This window comes from Erpetoichthys calabaricus, chromosome 15 (assembly GCF_900747795.2).
Source record: "Erpetoichthys calabaricus chromosome 15, fErpCal1.3, whole genome shotgun sequence".
Lineage (NCBI taxonomy): Eukaryota > Metazoa > Chordata > Cladistia > Polypteriformes > Polypteridae > Erpetoichthys > Erpetoichthys calabaricus.
The window spans coordinates 49302159-49323414 of record NC_041408.2 but is presented as its reverse complement, the minus strand read 5'-3'; the positions used below and the strand labels follow the sequence as shown (position 1 = coordinate 49323414).

General features: G+C 38.5%; 1 protein-coding gene and 1 long non-coding RNA gene across 2 annotated transcripts in view; one reads left to right on the top strand and one right to left on the bottom strand.

The window, feature by feature from the left end:
• LOC114666282 (deubiquitinase DESI2) overlaps positions 1–20793 on the bottom strand; it is a 186689-nt gene extending 165896 nt beyond the window's left edge. Inside the window, exon 1 of the mRNA XM_028821102.2 lies at positions 20242–20793. Coding sequence (XP_028676935.1) covers positions 20242–20280 — 39 coding nt within the window. The 5' untranslated portion in view covers positions 20281–20793. The remainder of the gene's footprint in view (positions 1–20241) is intronic.
• On the top strand, positions 9976–20637 carry LOC114666284 (uncharacterized). Its single transcript, XR_003718554.2, has 2 exons — positions 9976–10204; positions 20174–20637. It is a non-coding gene; the product is annotated as an uncharacterized LOC114666284 (long non-coding RNA).
• Positions 20794–21256: the final 463 nt, after the last annotated feature.

Genomic DNA, 21256 nt, shown 5'->3' with positions numbered 1-21256 from the left:
ACACACAAAAGCTGGCGAATTTGCCTTATTCGTATCTCATTGTCACTTGATTTTTTTTTTTTTTTTTATTCAATTTTATTGAGAGTTCCTGCTTACGCTGAATTAGTATGCACCTTATGGCCCATGATGTCAAAACCACACTGACAAAAAAAACACAGAGACAAAGGAATATATGATATTTGGAATTATTAATTTTATGACCTTATTAGTACATTTCGGAAAACATTGTGGAACGGATGCAACATTATTCATATTCATTTGCGTACCTTCTTGCGGTTGTAATCAGTGACCGCATTCCCCCCTGACCTTGCCCAGTCTGCACAGGACTCCAGGGGCCTCATGTATAACGCCGTGCGTAGAACTCACACTATAACATGGCGTAAGCACAAAACCGGGAATGTACATATGCACAGAAAAATCCAGATGCAGGAATCTGTACATACGCAAACTTTCACGTTCTTCCGCTACATAAATCCCGATCAGCGTGAAAAGTAACGCACGTGCACGCGCCTTCTGTCCCGCCCCAACTCCTCCCAGAATTACGCCTCTTTGAATATGCAAATCTACATAAATATCCTTCTGAGAAAAGACAATGGGGAAAAGCACAGGGGAAAATATAAGAATTTCAGCGAATACCAAGTGGATGCAAAGAAAAAACGTTGTTGGTTTAAACAGTGGTATAATCAACAAAAGGAAGTTGATCGAGTGACAGAGTGTCGGAGAAACTCGAAAGCTCAATTTCATAAAGTCGCACAGTGCCCGAAATAAAAAAGAAATTACATATCAAAGTCGCTGTGAAAAGGCAAGTCGTAGCCCACCATCTGAGTGTCATATGAAAGCTTATTAGGGTACAGACAAAAAAATAGGCACACAGTGGGGAAAAAAAGCACGAAATGTCAACTTTAATTTCGAAATTTCCACTTTAATCACATAGTTTATTTTGCCATTAAAGTAGAACATCATAAACTTCATCTTAAAATCGTTTAATTTACTAGTTTCTCAAATCCCATTGTAACTAAAGTAGGACGTTAAATGCTTTGTTCTGTATTTGATCTTCTTTGTGCTCTGTGTGTGAATCACTACCTGCTTCTTAAACGGGCTCTCTCGTTCTCTGACAGGACACATAATCCATTACATTCATGATATTACAGTTCTCTGAATACAGTAATTAAAATACTGAGATGTATACACGATATCTTTTTCATGATGATAGGAATGAAAGCATGTTATTAAACATGGGAACACGGTGGCGCAGTGCTTGTTCATATCTCATGCATGAGGCTTGCTGCGCCATGCACGACCTTCAATGACATAATTTATCACAGCAGTAATGTCTCTTTCAAACGTACTAACCTCCAGTTCCTGTCCTTACTTTTCTTTCTCCAAATACCCAATCACCACACAATCAGCTATGTAATAGACGTGAAGCCATTTGTAAGCTTAGAACGCCGATTCTTCAAAACTTTTAAAGAACATTGAAATATCTTCGTAGTACATGTTTAATTATTCTATCCGTCTATCTTTCCAGTGTCACGTCAGCGCAAGAATACAACGCAATGCAGGAACAATCCCTGAACTAGCTAGCGCTGCGGCACCATGTCCTCACATGTTTAATTATTAACAATACAGATTATTTAAATGAAGTTAAAGTTTTATCTGCATAATATAATCAGCATATTTTGCTGCATTTCATCTTAAAAATGAATACCGTCATCATATGTAAATATGCGCTTTATAAAGTGGCGCAGGTTGTGCAATATTATAACTGTAGTGCAAGTTTACAGTGAGGTAATTGTACTTATAAGTAAACAGTTCTACAAGGAGCACTTGATGGACTGATTGAGTGCGTTTAGAGTTCTTGGGATAAAACTTTTTCTAAACCGCGAAGTCCGTACTGGGAAGTCTTTAAAGCGTTTTGCCGTGGCTGAGTCAGCGTCTGCTTCATGCTGTATACCGATAATTCTCTTTCTGATCAGCTGCTGCTGTGATTCCCCACTCAGATACAGTGAGTAATATGGAAAAAGATGATCTGCTGTGACAACCCTTAACGGGAGCAGCTGAAAGAAGAAGAAGATGCAGTGAGATGCAGTGAGAGTTACAACGCTAAAGCAGTTATGGTATTTGGAATACTATGGCTATTCCCTGGACCATTATATTGCTGCAGGTTAATTACAATCAGATGCATTACACTAATAAACAATATGCAGTTAGTTTCAGTGTATTTATAAAGCAGCGTCAGGAATGTGGAGCTAAGAAAGAAAGGGTGACCACACAGGAACAGTAGCACTGCTTTGACGCTGGGTGCCGCCAGTCTGCAAAACCGAGCGGAGAAATTGTGTACGCCAAGGTATGAGGTACCGTGGAAATGTGCGTGGCTTTATGCCAAGTTTAGGTTTTATACATCGCGATTTGAGTGTGGAAACGTTCGTGCGCAACATTTCTGTGCGTACACACCGTTTATACATGAGGCCCCAGGACATGCAGAGGAAAGAATGTTCCTCTGCAAGGTGAACCATGAACGCTCTTCTTTTCTCAGTAGACCCTGTACATGCCTTGCACAGTACATTTGTTTTGATAGCAGCCAAGTCAAGCTTGTTATAGCACAAGCAACCAGCCACCTGCATGCTCCTGCTAGCACTGAATAAGTTCATGCCTTCTGGTGTCAGCGCACAGCACCAGGGGAAAAAAAAAGACAGACAAATATATGTGACATTTTGAAGAAATCATTGTATGACCTTAATAGTACCAATCAGAAAACATCATCGCACTAATGCAATATTATTTGAAAACGAACAGATCGGGTGTAAATTTGTTACTTGTAAAAGTTAGCTTTTTTCACTTTTATTTTCTCAGTCTCGTTCACGCTCTCCCTTCCCTTCTGATCTGACCCTAACAGCACCAGCATAAATTTTCAAGAGACGGCGGCATCACAGCTCCAAGATGCTTGCGTTTCAGATGCTCATGCATCGCGTTGGTGCTGCCGTGAAAAGAAAGCTCTACTTTGCATAATCTGCATTCAACTTTTTTTCTTTTTCGGTGAAGTGCTCCCACACTTTAAAAAATTTGTCTCAATTTTTTTCCATCTCCTTCCCCCTCCTCTATCCGACTCGCCATTGCAACCACGTTTATTTTCCTCTACATTCTTCTTCTCCTCAGATGTTCTTTCTTCACTGGTAGGACTGTGTGCAGTCTTGACAAACAATAACAAGCGATACTGCCCCCAGACGTTCATGTAGTGCACTGCAGTTACAAAAACCAATGTGATTCTTTGTGACTGGAACCTCTATTGAAGGTTCTGTTTATAATGCGTCGACAATAAAAAATCTGCGTAGATGATTTTTTGTAGTCGATTACGTTGACTAATCATTGCAGCCCTAACACACACAGTCAAAAATATGCACACATACATACACCTACTTAGATTGTTAATTAAGTGGTGGCATGTGGTATAAGGGCTCCATGGCTCAGTAACGGGTGGCTAATTTTACATAATTGTGCCCCAAGAAGGTGCAGATGTGTGAGAGTGTGTTTTGTTCCATGGTTAATGGAGGTGCTGGCTGGCCACACTGCACACATCTGCGGAGGCGGGTGATCAGTCAGCCACCTCGATGATGCTGCAGAGGGAATGACTCCTCGCACCAGCACCCAGTTAAACAGTATGATAAAAGGAGCCTGCACGGGACAGAAGGGGAAGGAATTATCGTAGAAGAGAATGGACTGGCTAGATAAAAAAGCAATCGATGAAGAACAGTAGGATAAGGAGGAGATTAAAGGGGGGGGGGAGAGAGAGAGAGAGAGAGAGAGAGAGAGAATGCTTGTGCTGAAAGGAGTGAGAGGCAGGTGGTCTGGTGTGAGCCTTGGCATTGTAGGAGCTGGAGGCTGTGGAAGGGGCACTCCTACTCAGCACTTACCTGGGAGTATGGAAGGCCAAAAATATGGTACCACCTGCAGACGCTGAGGAATTGGAGGCAAGGGATGTACGAGGCTCAGATTGTGAGACCTATTGAAAGCCATGGACAGTAAGGGAACTGGGCCTGGGCTCAGAAGGGTAGTCCTGCTGTGGAGCCATGGGCAGCAGGGTCCCAAGCCTGTGATTTGAAAGTTGACTGCACCTGTCGGTGGCAGACTCCTCCTTCTGTAGGGTCCAGACAGGATAGAGGAGATGGTAAGTTTAAAGGGAGGCATTGGGACTCGTGAATTTTATGGACTGTCTCTGGCTTTCAACCTCATTGTTTTTATTGGATTATTTATTGAGACTCTTTTGCATCTACTCCTTGCTATGTGTATGTGTACTCATTTGCCCAGCTCACCCTTTGGTTATGGTACAGAGAGCGGCAGGTCCAAGAGACTCCTGGAAGGAACTGGTAGTGTGGGGCACTGCACCGTTACTTGCTGAATGAGGGCTGCCAGGTTATAGAAATTTAGCCCTATGACTTTTTAAAAATAGCAAATTCAGCCAAAAAAAAATAGCCCAATGCCCAACGTAGACAAAATGCACTAGAAAGGGGTGCCAGAGATAGCCCAAAAAAACCACAACCCATGAACACCCATTCCTAGACCCCCCCGCCCCCAGATAATGATCAAAAATCGACCAATTTAGTGAGAAAACTACAGACCTAAAAACAATGCTGAAATGTCCAAAATGTGTTTTAACATGGTACCTCTTAAGTTCATGATAGTGATCCTAGTGGATTACAGCTGGTAGTTTCTCTGTGTCGGTCGTTTGATAGCACTTATATGGTTTATATCAAAACATATTAGAATGAGAAAAATCAAGGAGTTCAGACGTGAGAAAGAAGATTGTACATTTACACATGTCAGGAATGTCTCTTGGAACCATTTATAAACAACTAGGGCTGGGCAGTATGACCAAAATTCTATATCACGGTATTTTTCAAAACTATACCAGTTTCACGGTATTCAACAGTATTTTTTTCCCCATGCATGAGTGGATGTTAACCACATTTTCCACTGCAATTACTGCAGTAGACTGGCTAAGAATAACCTATTCCACTGTCATGAGAATTGTACATTGTACAAAAAAAAAATTTAATGTGCACACAAGTATTAATACAGGTTTGCATGGCCCCACAAAGTGATAGTTTTCAAGGGGGTGGCACTAATGAAGAGAAGGAATCACATTGCATGACAGTTGCAGTCAATATAGAACCTTTTTATAGTTTAAGTTGTTTGCAAAATTTGTTCAATAATTTTTCAACCATCCAAAGAGGCATTTAGACTTAGTAAAATATTCAGAGGTGCTTGTCAAAAGTTGTATTGCACAGAACATGTCTTAGAAAAGGAATAAAGAGTATATATTTTGTGTAAACCAACTACACTTTCTGTTAATGTTATCAATCTTTGTCCACTGACACATTAGCTATGTAGATTGTAATGGCGTTGGTTATCTCAATCCACTGCTTGCTTTTTTTGTCGTAGGCAGTACCTCTAGCAAATGCGTCTACAAGTGACGTCTGACTCGAGTGTCCTCTGGCTTTTTCAGTTTTACCCGAGGACGCGGAGGGTGCCAATCTTAGTTCCATACCTTCAAGTTACTCCAAAGCATGTTTGCGGCTAAGATGGTGCAGCAAATTGCTTGTGTTGCCGCCTCCGGCAACAACAACCATAGGCCCACAGCATTTGCAGTAAATAGTTGTTTGGTCCACATCTGACCTTTTAAAACCAAAATCTCCAGACAACATACGCAGCTCCTTTTTTTTGGCAGAAGTTCTTCTGTGTTATCATGTTCAGCTTTATCGTCTGCTACAGCTTCAGTTTCAGAATGTTCTCTGTCCATTTTCACCGCTCAATACCTCCACTAACACATGTACTCCGCTGCATGCGTGTTTAGCGATGTAGCAATGTAAAAGGTCCCCCCTTAAACAGTTTACCGCTGCACCACGTTCCGAACGTTGTTTAGGCTATTTAAACCAGTATTATGGTATAAGAAAAATTCATATCATAACAAAAATAAAAAATGGAACGGTTTTCGGTATGAACCGGTATACCTCCCAGCACTATAAACAACTACAGATTCTAGGATTACTAGTTCAAACAATTGTTTGCAAGTCCAAATTATTGGGAGCAGTTGTTACTTTGCCAAGGTCTGGGGGAAGACCCAAACTTTCACCCTTAGCCAAGATTAAAATTTTCTAGATGGTCAGATGCAATCCAAGAACCACCAAGAAACAGGTCTGCCATGAACCGAAAACTGTCAAGCAAGATTTACATCGCCATGTCCTGAGAGGCGGTTATCCAAGAAAGAAACCTTCACGCTGAATTCAACACCTCTAGCCTCGACTAATATTTTTGTCTGATCACATGGACAAAATGTCTACAGTCAGAAGAGACAAAGATTGATTTGTTTGGCAAAAATAACCAGGGATATGCTTAGAGGATAAAAGGAGAGGCATTCAACCCCAAGAAGTTCGTAACGAATATAAATCATGATATTGGTATCCTCATTCTCCTGGGCTGTTTTGCTTCTTGTGGAATTGGTATATTTGTACAAAAAGGATGGAATAATGAAGACGACAGATTACCTCAGAATTCTTCACCATAACCTCAAACCGAACTTGGACACAACTGGATGCTCCAACAGGACAGTGACCCTAAACACACATCAAAGGAGGCATGGAATGGAAAAAAACAGGCTAACAGTAAGCGTTTGCAATGGCCCTCCCAAAGTCATAACCTCAACCCCATTGAAAATATGTGGACTGTGCTTAATGACAGGTCCATGTCAGGAAACCAATAAATTTGGTTTAACTCTACCAATTCAGCAAATTAGAGTGGTCAAATATCCAACCAGAATTCTACCGAGAGCTTGCTGAAGGCTACCAGAAGTATCTGATCGACGCAAAACATGATATGGAACTTTTAACCAATTGTGTTTTATGTACATTTTTGACCTTGTATGTAAAACGTTCACAATGTGATGGTTTCAGACAACCCACAATAATTTAAAACCTGTGTAATAAATGGATTTTTATTTTTTTGGTAATAAAGATGCATGTAGTGTAATTATTCTGACAAAAAAAGAACAGTTGTAGAAATCACTGAAAGCCTAATACGGCCTTAACATACATGTCTGCTATATGTACGTAAACATTTTACTACAACTGTATATACAAAAGTGACAATCCCAAAGATGTTCAAACATCTTTGCATTATCTTCACAAAGAACACTGAATTGCTAACCTTCTCCTATCTCTAGTATTGAGATGACCTACTAACATTTCAATGCCCCTTCAGTATTGCTCATATTATAAGCAGTAATCACCTCTTAGCTTAACTGTTGCACTTCATTTCATCTGGAAGGAAAATCAAACTATTCTGTGAAACAACTTCAGCACATTCAGAAACATTCACATTCCTCTTCATCTCCCTACACAGTCGTTGTACCCATCAGACCAATACCAAGGTTCTTGTGTAAAAGGCCATAAAGATGTGCGGCCACATTTAACTATTTAAATTCTCACTAGTCTGGTCTCTATGGTCTGCCTCTAACACTTGCCTGATTTATGGCACTGCTGAATAGAACAAACTGTACTGCATGCTAGGTCTCAGCCTTAGCAGGGCAGTGACTGAACAATTACAGTGGTGCCTATAACGTGTGAAGGTTTTGATAAGGACCCAGCATCTACTTCCTCTTCAAACTGCATTTAGCCTTTGACTTAGTAACACCTCCCACATTGGTAGCTGTGGTAATCTGTTTCCTTCATCTTAATCTTGGGTTGCAATTATGATCTTCTTTGTTACCTTTTATGTGATAGAATGCAAAGTACCAACATCACAAATATATTGTTTTTGCTTTAATAAAAGCAGATTAAATAGCATTTGCGAAATAGCTGCTGGGATACATATCAAGTTATGTGTTACTGTTTCTATGGTTGCCTCTTAAATCAACACTCTCTAATGGCTAAAAACAAGTACCAGCTAAAATAGTACCAGAAATTAGGGTTGGTCAACCTTATGTAATACAATAAGTTCTTCAGGATAACTAGAAAAAATGAAAAACTTTAGCAGCAAGTTTTGAACTCTGTTACAATTCTCCAACAAGATCCTTACTCCATACAGTAATGGCAAAACTAGAATGATTAAAGAGAAGCTGTGGCTGTGTATTTTTTTTTACTCCAACAGCCAAAAAGCTGAAAAATGGACAGAAACAGCACACCAGCATGAATGCTCTTTGAAAGGCAGTATACCATGTGCCTCACCAACTGTAGCTTTATGTTAATGTGTGTACATATATATAATTTTAAAAAGGCCCAGTGGAGAGTCTGAAATTAGGTTTAAGAAGGTTAAATGGTCTAATGGTTCACGGTGGTGGCTATATCATGCTGTAGTAATGCTTCTCTGCAACTGGTCCTGGTAGGCTTATGAGACTGAAAATGAATGCAGCAAAATAAAAGGAATCTTAAAGGAAAATTTGATGCAGCCTGCAAGAAACTTGCATCTTGAGGGAAGAAAAAAAAAAAAAGTGTTTTCTAGTAAGACAATGACCCCAGGTATAACACCAAAGCTAAACAGTAATAGATTCAAAACAACACTGTTCATGTCTTGACCAAGTTGGAGTCCAAGTTGGAGTCCAGATTTCCATCCAACTGAATGTTTGTGGCTGGACCTTAAAAAGGCTATTCTTTCACAATACCCATGGGAAGTGTGAGGAAACCTAAATATTTATTTCTAATTAGAATTATTCACTATTTTGTCAAAAATTTGTTTAAAATCTTGTCCCTTGGGTGTTACTATATTTTGTATGTTATTCGGGTTTATGTTTCACCACCAATGAGACTTATGAGTGTAATGTATAATGAAAATACTATGAACAGAACTGAATTCTTCCATTTTCACAAATGTTCTAATACTGTAATATATTTTTAGAAGAATGTCACACTTTGGCCAAACTGCTGAAGGTTTTCCTCCACATAAGAAAAAAAAAGTTGAAATTAAATGTAATATTGACACTACTCACTGGTTCTGCTGTCCAGTTATTTATTTTTTGAAGAATTTTGATTAGAACAGTCCATTCAACCCAACAAAAGCTTGCCAATCCTATCCATTTAATTCCTCCAAAATAACCAAGTTTTGAATGGCCCTAAAGTCCTACAGTCTATCACACTATTGGGTCACTTATTCCATGTGTCTATGGTTCTACTGTGTGAAGAAAAACTTCCTAATGGTTGTGCAAAAATTACCCTTAACTAGTTTCCAACTGTGCCCCAGTGTTCTTGTTGAACTCATCTTAAAAGTATCAGTCTGGATCCACTGTACCTACTGCTTTCCTAATTTTAAAAACTTCATTCATGTTCCCACTTAATGTCCTTCTGCTTAAACTAAAAATATTCAACTTCTTTAATCTCATAGCTCATACCCTGCAGTTGTGTGTTGGCCAAGTTGCTCTTCTCTGTACTTTTTTTTTTTTTTTTTTTTAAGTATGGATATTTATTTTTTGTAGCAGGGATATCAAAACTCCAGGTGAGGTCTCAATAGCGTGTTATAAAGCTTAAACATAACCTTCCTTTACTTGTACTCTACATCATTCTATATAACCTAACATTATGTCACTTCATGGCTTCTGAACACTGTCTGCAAACCAATAGTACCCAAGTCCACTTTTTTTTGTATAGACAATACTCTTCAGGGACAAGAAAACATCAGGGATGAGTTATGACTGAGTCTTCAATTTACAAGATGAAAATCCACACAAGTGAGCGAACTGTTTGTTTATATGTTTGGTTATAGAAATCATATGACCACCTAAAATTAACACACCCCACTCAACATCTGCACCCCCTTTCTTAATTTTGGGTCACGCCTCTTGCAGCTGGGGACTGCTTACAGAAAACTGATGCCTTGCATTGAACAATAAACGTATTCATAAAAAGGTGCTAATAACAACAAATAACACTAGCACAAATCTGCAGACCTATGGAGCCTAATGAAATGCAAGCAACCAAAAAAAAAAGATTGAGGCCATTTTTAAAGAACCACTAAAAAGTGCTTGACGTTGTTTGTAAAAGGTTCCCTGGCTAGTAGAGTCTGCCAAGTGCAAACAGAATTAAACAGACATATTGGGAAACCAGAACTCATGCTGGCCAAAAAAGGGTAAAGAGCAACTGCTAGGAGATCGCGGCCATATTAAGTATGGTATGTGTCACAGGGATGATTACAGTGAGAAAAGCAGGCTGAAAGACATCAGGTATGGAGTCAAATTCTATTCAATTCTTGTTGTTTCCTATATAGATTCTCAGACTAGCATAGGTTATACAACCACATCATACAAAAATTTAAAATTATAATAGGATAAGTAAACTAAGAAATAATTAAACATAAGAGTGACATATAAAACATGCACATGAAAAAGGGTTGATGAAAGCAAAAACACCCAGTGTGGTGAAAAGCTGGAGTGTAAAAACAATCTGGAGTCCATGGATTTCTATGAATATGCAAAGGCAAAATGTGGCTGATGTCGGAGAGGCTGGTTGCCCACTCTCTCCCTCAATTACTGTTCTCCTTATGTGTAAAAGAATCATCCATGTAGGTGTTAAGTAAGGACCAGAAGCTGCGGACTTACACATTCTTAAGGAATAAGAGAGGCTCCCTCACCTTCACCCTCCAAAGCCATTGCAGTTTCGACACCAAAGAACAATATGCTGTATTTGAAGGTCATTATTCCTTAACTACGTAGAACAAAGTGAACATTTCAAAAGCCGTCTTTTACAGCAAAAGTCTCTGATTTTTATTCTGATTGAATCTTATTTAAAAAGGAAAAGCTTCATTTGCTGACCGTTCTTAAAATGAAAGCTTCAAACACTTTCAGTTCTACACTTGCAAACTAAAACTAGCACACTGCTGTAACCCAAGTGGAGAGTGGCAAGGAAATAGATACTCAACAACCTGGCTCCCATTTCACATACTAAACAAGCACCAGCAATTTGGTACAGCAGGTCTTTAACTTTGTTATGACAGTATTAGCTGTTTTTCCATTGGCAGTGTTTCTTTTATGCAAGAAAAATAAACAATTATTACAAACAGATAAATACTGACTAGTACGGAAAAAACTTGGAAAATGATTCAGAGGGAGTTTACTAAGAACATTCTTATCATACAGGAAATAGAGAAGCTACTAAAAAAATATAATACAGAACACTGCATATCTGTGTTGAAAAAAAATACTAATAAATGTACTGTATGGTTGTTCTAGAATTTCCTTTTGCAATGAGTAAATCAGGGCAGACACCAGACCAATGGACAAGATGTAGTTCAACTGACCAAATGGGGGGGGGAAAAAAAAACTTTAAAAATTGGTTAGAAGGCTTTGGTCAAGCCCATAAAATTTTAAAAGATTGATGAATTTTATGAAAGCCTTCAAATAAGGAATTCCACAAGTTAAAACATGACTTGACAGCTATTTCTTTACTAAATAATATCATAAGTGTGCATCTCTTCAAATTGACATTTTTGACACTTGCAGTGATTAACTTTTAAGACAAGATGAATTTCCCAGGATTCCTTGCTAAATATATGCACTTCATGGTAGTTTCAATTCTAGTCACAAATGCTTACATGGCAAACAATTTTAATACTGTGAAACATTCATGTCAACCATATTTACTCCCCCCCCCCCCACCCCCCAAATAGCTTAAAAGCGACTTTAAAAACTGTCCTCGTATTGAATAAAGATTACATTTATTTTAATTCAAACTAGCTGTGCTATCTAAGAAGAGTTGAAATTTAAGTAATTAATTTGACACCAGTAAATTCATAGTTAATGTGTGTAGTTCACCATCTTTAGGAATGCATTTTGTAATGCACATACTAATCAAATGCATTGAATTTTTCATTCCAACAGATCACGCATCACAAGCATTAGTAGCATGGTTTTTACTAATCCCATATCAAATGGCACATAACAGACACACAGCAACCACATGGACACACAGATATACAGGCACACACATCATATTATTAAGGTTGATAATGAAATAGTTTCTTTCTAAAATAATTATTACATGTGAATGACAGTTTAAATTTAGCACTAAATGCACACAAAAAAAGTATCAATATTGAGTGGGGAATTAACATGAACGAATGAGTTGTGCTAGAATAAAACAGAGCATAAGCAGTTTACAGGCCTGGATACATACAGAATAAATAAATAAGTACATTTAAATATCTACAGTGGTATGAAAAACTATTTGCCCCCTTCCTGATTTCTTATTCTTTTGCATGTTCGTCACACAAAATGTTTCTGATCATCAAACACATTTAGTCAAATATAACACAAGTAAACACAAAATGCAGTTTTTAAATGATGGTGTTTATTATTTAGGGTGAAAAAAAAATCCAAACCTACATGGCCCTGTGTGAAAAAGTAATTGCCCCCTTGTTAAAAAATAACCTAACTGTGGTGTATCACACCTGAGTTCAATTTCCGTAGCCACCCCCAGGCCTGATTACTGCCACACCTGTTTCAATCAAGAAATCACTTAAATAGGAGCTGCCTGACACAGAGAAGTAGACCAAAAGCACCTCAAAAGCTAGACATCATGCCAAGATCCAAAGAAATTCAGGAACAAATGAGAACAGAAGTAATTGAGATCTATCAGTCTGGTAAAGGTTATAAAGCCATTTCTAAAGCTTTGGGACTCCAGCGAACCACAGTGAGAGCCATTATCCACAAATGGCAAAAACATGGAACAGTGGTGAACCTTCCCAGGAGTGGCCGGCCGACCAAAATTACCCCAAGAGCGCAGAGACGACTCATCCGAGAGGTCACAAAAGACCCCAGGACAACGTCTAAAGAACTGCAGGCCTCACTTGCTTCAATTAAGGTCAGTGTTCACGACTCCACCATAAGAAAGAGACTGGGCAAAAACGGCCTGCATGGCAGATTTCCAAGACGCAAACCACTGTTAAGCAAAAAGAACATTAGGGCTCGTCTCAATTTTGCTAAGAAACATCTCAATGATTGCCAAGACTTTTGGGAAAATACCTTGTGGACTGATGAGTCAAAAGTTGAACTTTTTGGAAGGCAAATGTCCCGTTACATCTGGCGTAAAAGGAACACAGCATTTCAGAAAAAGAACATCATACCAACAGTAAAATATGGTGGTGGTAGTGTGATGGTCTGGGGTTGTTTTGCTGCTTCAGGACCTGGAAGGCTTGCTGTGATAGATGGAACCATGAATTCTACTGTCTACCAAAAAATCCTGAAGGAGAATGTCCGGCCATCTGTTCGTCAACTCAAGCTGAAGCGATCTTGGGTGCTGCAACAGGACAATGACCCAAAACACACCAGCAAATCCACCTCTGAATGGCTGAAGAAAAACAAAATGAAGACTTTGGAGTGGCCTAGTCAAAGTCCTGACCTGAATCCAATTGAGATGCTATGGCATGACCTTAAAAAGGCGGTTCATGCTAGAAAACCCTCAAATAAAGCTGAATTACAACAATTTTGCAAAGATGAGTGGGCCAAAATTCCTCCAGAGCGCTGTAAAAAACTCATTGCAAGTTATCGCAAATGCTTGATTGCAGTTATTGCTGCTAAGGGTGGCCCAACCAGTTATTAGGTTCAGGGGGCAATTACTTTTTCACACAGGGCCATGTAGGTTTCGATTTTTTTTTCTCCCTAAATAATAAAAACCACCATTTACAAACTGCATTTTGTGTTTACTTGTGTTATATTTGACTAATGGTTAAATGTGTTTGATGATCAGAAACATTTTGTGTGACAAACATGCAAAAGAATAAGAAATCAGGAAGGGGGCAAATAGTTTTTCACACCACTGTATGTAAAACCACAAAGACAATACAAAAAATGTTTATTGCTTTATGTTCACCTAAAGGTAATAATGCATTCACAGAAGGCCAATTCAAAGAAAACAAAACTCCTCAAACTGAACAAGTTGTGTTGTAATGATAACCTTTCACCTTAGTCAATTTTATAACAATATATCTGTAACTTGTTCAGCCTGAAATGTCATTTTTTTTTTAAAGTGAATTTCATTTGGTGCAAAGTGATATATATTTGATATTTCCAGTTTACTCTTCATTTTAAAGAAAAAAAGATACAGTTTATTTTAAATTGCTTTTTCTTTGCAGACCAAGTAACAAATCAATAGCGACCTTGTGTTTCTCCAAACAGTCTAACCAGAAATTCCGGTGAACATACCGAAGTGTCCGAGCTCAGAATGCAGAAACATACAATCAAATATAATGTTTTTGGAACCCATGTGAAAGGGACTATATAAAGTAACCTATCATCTCTTCTGCAAAAGGGGTACACTGTCCAGGGTTTGCTCCTGCCTTGCACCTCATGCTAGCTGGGATAGGCTCCAGCAAACCCGCAACGCTGCTCAGGAATAGGTGGGTTAAACAGTGACTGGCTAATTTCTACAATGGAAGTCAAATATTACTGAGCTGACTGTATTCTGACATAAGGTGTGCTTTACTGAAAATTTCTGATGTTGTAAGCACAGTGCCATTTGAACGAGAAAATTAAAAAAAAATTAGTAGTCACAATATTCCTGTTTGCAACCCAGTCACAGGGGGATCCCGTGTACATGCTGGTTTTTGTTCCAACCAACTTCTGTTTTTAACTGAACTCCTACCCTAATGAAGTCAGCTGTTTATTTCCAGTTTTTGTGTGGGGTCAATGTAGAAATTACAAAACTAAGTCTGGTGTATTTGTTTTAAAATGTACAAGGCGGTTACATGAGGATAACAAAAGGTTTTTATTTACCTTTTGTTTAAACTTTAACAATATTTTACTGTTTTTCATTTTGTTTTTCAGGTGTTTAGTACGTAATGGATTAAATAACCTAATCAGTGAGTCTGATGCTGAAGTACTTGCAGACATGCATCATTCAGGGTACTGCTGGGCGGTATACCGGTTCATACCGAAAACCGTTTATTTTTTTTATGATATGGATTTTTCTTATACCGCAACACCGGTTTAAATTGCCTAAACGACGTTCGGAACGTGGCGCAGCGGGAAACTGTTTAAGTGGGGACCTTTTTCACTGCTACACTGCTAAACACAGATTTGTTGCACTAGGGCTCTTTTTCACTGCTACACCACCAAATAGTGGGCGGTAGCATAGGTATTCTACGCGCTGAAAATGGACAGAGAGCATTCTGAAAGTGAACTAAAAGTAAAGTTGAACATGTGATGAACAGAAGAACTTTTGCCGAAAAAAGGAGTCACATCCGTCGCCTGGAGATACTTTAGTTTTAAAAGGTCAGATGTGTAAATACTGTTTCTATACTACTGGATAATACTGCAAGCCAAGTTGTACTTGTTTTTGTACTTGCTAGTGTATGTTTTGCTTGTATTCATTCTGCGATGTGCTATCGACTCGTTCAGAGATGGGCGCAACTCTGAATGGATGGCATAATTAAACATGTATAACGAAGATATTTTTAAAGTTCTGAACACTCCGTCGGCTAAGTTAATAACTAGTTTTAATTTCACAAAGACGTTTATCGTGTGGTGATTAACACAAAGTATTTGATGTGCTGCATTAACTTGTGACGGGGTTTGAGAAAATCTAGTAAATTAAACATTGATTTTAGGATGAAGTTTAGTTTACCACATTCTACTTTAAGTATAAAATAAACTGAGAATAAAATGGAAATGTCGACTTTAATCTTGACATAGTCAACATGTCGAATACATTCTCTAGACATATAGCTTAGCTTGAAGCAAGGTCCATATTAATGCAGTTTGCCTAAATGATGGTACAGTTGGTAAGATGTCATGACATTGTCATCACCAAGATTGCACTTATTTTATTTTAATTTGGTGAATACTGTGTAATGCACCTGGGCTTGAAGCCTTGAAGTAATGGTGCAACTATCAGTAATACTATTATGTATTTTATTGTTATTATTTATTAGTTTAAATATTATGCAGTTTAATGATGGTAAAATTGTTTAAAAAGTCACTTTAACGTGTCAGTGGACAGAGATTGTTAACATTTACAGAAAGTGTAGTTGGTTTACAAAAAATATTTACTATTTATTCCTTTTTCTAAGACGTGTTCAGTGCAATCCAACTTTTGACAAACACCTCTGGATATTTTACTAAGTCTAAATGCCTCTTTGGATGGTTGAAAATATGTTGTCAAAAATCATAGTTTAAGCTTTTGCAAAATTTGTTCAATTAAAGGTTCTATATTTTGACTGCATCTGTCATGCAATGTGATTCCTTCTCTTTAGTGCCACCCCCTTGAAAACTATCACTTTATGGGGCCATGCAAACCTGGATTAATACTTGTGTGCACATTAAAATGTCTTTTTGTACGATGTACAATTCTCATAACAGTCTAATAGGTTATTCTTAGCCAGTCTACTGCAGTAATTGCAGTGTAAAATGTGGTTAACATCCACTCATGCATGGGGAAAAAAATACCGTCTAATACCGTGAAACCGGCAGAATTTAGAAAAATACCGTGATATAGAATTTTGGTCATACCGCCGACCTCTAATTCAGGGTCTGCTCCGCTTGTTTTTAATTGTCATTATATAAAGATACAATAAAAGCGAGCAAACCACACAGAAAAGAAAAGGAGCAAAATTACAGGAAAACAAACAATATAAAGCTATAGCAAAAAACAGAAATATTTATAAAATGTACAAATCATACTTCTGTGCTTTTCTGAATGCAGAATAAGAGAAAAGGAAAAAAGAGTAACTAATTAGATGAGATCAATTAATACCACCAATTGTGAATCTGGTTGGAGCAAAACCTTGCAGCCACATGAGGTTCCCAGGACTAAGTCTGGGAACCACTTGATTAGAAGGCTCACAATTAGATCTTGGAGGGCTGCGGTGGCTGCAGGTTTTCACTTCAACCAGTTTCTTAATTAGAACCCACTTATTTACTACTAAAGCAATATGTTTTTTTGGACTTCGTTTTAGTTCACTCCCTTGTTACAAATTGGAACCCCGAATTGCCTATTTTAGTTTTAAACAGCTGTATGCATATTTAAGCCTGTGCATACGCATCATGAGGTATGTGTGTTAATAAAATGTTTTGAAATAAAGGAGAGACAGAAGGGGTACACATCTGTTCTAAACAACCAAACATATGGATAATGTTCAGAAAATGAAAAATCTATAATGTGATAAAAGCTTGGGTCTTGGAAGAATGAAAGCACTAACAAGCCATATAATTAAACAAAGTTTCACTATCTGTTAGGATTGGTGTCTGATTATGAAACTGGTTGGAACAAAAACCTGCTGGCACTGCAGCCCTCCAGGACCGTAATTGAGGACCCCTGGGTTAGAGGCTGGAATGTTTAAAGACATCAGCATTAGGCAGGTAATTTGTTGCATAAAAGCACACCATTATATTTTTCCTTTGCATGGGGATGCTGAGGTACAAGTGGGTAGGATCTGAAGAACTAAAAACTGGGCTGATACCAAGGTTAAATGTTTTCCCCTTAGAAGAGTAGCAATAAATGCCTATTTGCCCAAAATTCATCAAAAGACATAATTTATGTAAAGACATCCAAGTTTCACTATGTTGGCAGGTGACTGGAGGTGTTATGTTCCCAAAACATCTGTTGCTTACTACCAGTACTGTAATCTCACTTAGTGTGCTTTCTTTGAAGGGTACTTTATGTTGAATGATGACAAAATGATGGCCATCATTAACAATGCTACACATCCTCTCTCTGACACACTAACAGTGTTATCAGCCAACAAACTATTCAGCAGAAGTCTGTATAGAAACACTCCTTCATACCAACAGCAATACACCTTTATAATGCCTCACTGTGACTGCTCTTTTTATCTTAAGCCAAGTTTTTTTTGGCATTCTACTAAAATTAGAGACAGCAAAAACAATTCACTAAGTCTTCAACAAGAACTCTGGATCACTTGGAAAATGCAGTTTAATGTATTAAAGTGCAACACGTAGGCAAAAGGAACATCTGGGCCTACAGAAAACCACCTCTGAAAAGAACTTAGGGGTTTATGTTGACAACACTTTCATCATCTAAGTAATGTGCAGAACTTACAGGGTATTAAAAAGAAAATATATCATAAAAAGACCTTATATCCAGACTATATAACGTACTAAGGAGACAGCATCTGCAATATAGTATGCAATCTTGGTCACCATGCTACCAAAAAGACAGCAGTACTTGAAGCTTTGTGGAGGAGAGCAGTCTGGTGCATCTGAGGACTTAAGGATATGGCCTACTCTGACAAACCTGAAGCATTAGCAATAATACATTTTATTTATATAGCACCTTAATTAACCCTGTTTAGTTTCACGCTTAGGAAACTGTGTGGGACCTAATCAATCAAATCACAATTAAATCAAAATATTCTCAAAGGCAGTGATAAAAAAAGATCCAGCAGAATTGTTTCAAGCTAACAGTGAATCACACAGTTGAGGACAGCAGTGGAAATTAAGGGAACAGGCATTTATGACTGAAGCCAGAAAGCATTTCTCTACACAAAGAGCTGTGTGGGAATCTGAAACAAATTACTAAGACATGTAGCTGAAGCAGAAACCCTGACAAACTTTAGGATGGGTCTATTAGCTAAACAAACTGTCTTGATGAAGTGAATGATCTCCTCTCGTTTGTCAAATTTATCATTTTATTTTCTATATTCTGGTCTGTATTTGAGAGGGGGTCCGTTTATCATAATATTTATTCAGCTTCCTTAAAGAGGCAAATTTCCCCCTGGGGACAAATAAAGTACTAACAACTGACTGACCCTGTAAAGCAGGGGTGTCCAAACTTTAGTCCCTTCAGTGGTTGCAGATTTTCATTCTAACCATCTTCTTAATTAGTAACCAGATTTTGCTGCTAATTAACTTCTTTTGCCTTTGTTTTAATTAACTTGACTCAGTCCCCTTAGTTGTTTCTTTTTCCTTAATGAGACACAAACCAACCCGCTAACTACAGTATCTGAAAATAAAGGATGGTGAAGGTCTCAGTAAGGTTGAGCTGACCGAAAAATCTTGACGATGTTCTAAGAAAAAAAAAAAAAAACAGGGATGTGTCTGCTTTTGCAAAATGAGAGCAGCAACAACTGAAATAAAATAACGGGTTTAATGAACAGCAAGAATGAGCTTCTCGTTAAGAAACTGTTTAAATGAAGTTGGTTGTGGAGTTTGAAGCTCTGATTTAATGGCTGGCTCGTTTCACATCTCGTTTCTGCTTTGCTGCCATTTAATGAAGAAAAGAGTCAATTCAGAAGACTGAATCTTTAAAAACAGGCCTATTAAAATGATGGGAAAAGAAGTTAATTAGCAGTTAAAACTGGTCACTGAATAGGAAAAGGGTTAGAATGAAAACCTGCAGCCACTGCGGCCCTCCAGGACCGGAACTGGACAGCCCTACTGTAAAGTAATTTTTTGCAGATCATTTTATGAAGCAGTTTTCTCTATAAAAACTGTAATTTAGAAAAGTAACTCTTTAATAAAATGTTCTTGCTTTGCTGCATTGTGTTGATATTAGCTGCAACAATCACCATGAACACTCTGTAATGATTCTTTCTTCATATATAACAAAAATGACTTGTTTTGCAAACAATATGTGGCACATAATATATCGCTAAAATGACTGACAGTATAGTAACATTCACAACTTTTAAAACGACCTTATTAAAGACACTTTCTGCAAAATTATCTTTGCAAACAACCCAATCCAATTTGATTTTTTTTAAAGTACCTTACTGTGAAAGCACAGAACAAAACAAATTAATTGCACTGTACAATATAATGGTGGAGAGATTGCTCTCTGTGCTGTAATAAATCCCACCTGGCGGCATATAATAAAGGCACCATATAAAATTAAAGAATGAATGGTAGTGGGGTTTTCTCTCTGTTATGTGCTAAAACAAATCCAACCTGGTGGCATACTGTAAAGGCACAGTACATAAAAATAAAGAATGAATGCCACTTAACGATATTAAGGTTTTCTCTGTGTATGTGCTGTAACAAATCCCACCTTGCAATACCATCCTCAGATATTAGCTTTCACTTCCCTGCAACCACCGCATACCTATTTGGTGTCAGTAATGGGATAGAAGTGGAAATGTGGAGAACACGGTTCTCTGTAAACCAAGAAAATAACTAAAAAGCTTGCAGTTTTCCCCATGTAATATAGAGCACCGTCTCCAGCATCTTCTTTTCTCGTTTTAGATGATTTACTACCAAGGAGACACACCTGTTAAACGCCAACAACAAGCGGCACTTCAACCCGAGCTTACCATGTCGTACACGTTGAGTATCACCGGCTCGCTGGCCATCCTCCGGACGCCGCTCCCCTGATGTCCAGGTGCGCCGCCTGCCTTTGTTCCTCTGGAGCCGGTCGCTCTTCACGCTGCCCCTTCCGTCCCAGAAAGCACTCGCTCGCGGGACTCCCGCATTCAGCTCCACAGGAACGAATCCCCAGCTGCGAGTGAAGAAGCAAAAGCAACACAGGCACGGAGCCGGCTCTGCTGGCGGGCGAGGCAAACAGACGGAGGTTTCCGGATGAAAGAAAAGAAAAAGAAAGAAGAGTGCCTGTGGTGTTTTGTATTATTATTAATCCGCTTGGCGCTGCTATCCATCCAGTAAAAAAACGGAAAAGAAACGCTGCAGTGAACCCGGGGTATCCAGTTTGGGGGAAAAATGAGAGCGCGGCGCAGAAATCAAGCAGCTCCCACTCCGCGAACCCGGTCGGCGCGCGCTCTCTTGCTCAGTACCTCCACTTTAACTGCTTGCATTTTTGACACGCAGCTGCGGTTTGGCATACGATTGCTTTCCCCTGTTGACACATATTGTTATCATTTGCTAGAGTCTGACGACTAGGGGCGGGGCGGGGAAAGAAGGGGAGGGGCGGGTGGATTGCTCGGTTCTCGACTTGTCAACATGGAAAGAAACGCAGGCGTAACAAGTAGAACGCCAGAGGCAAGACAGCTTCACTCTGTTGAATCACCAGCCCAAATCCAGGTGTGCAAAGCTTGTAGAGACATGAATCTGTAATTGCTGCCAAAGGGGTTTCTACAAAATACAGAATTAAGTGTATGAATTAAATATATATAATATCTACTTATTATATGAAATAGAGGTTTCAGTTTTTGATTTAAAAAATTGCAAACCTTTCTGAAAACATGTTTTCACTTTGTCATTCTGGGATATAGATGGGCAAAAGTGGCAAATTTATCCATTTAATCCATTTAACATGAAATCCACAACACCATAAAGTGGGCAGAAAATGAAGGGGTCTGAATACTTTCTGAA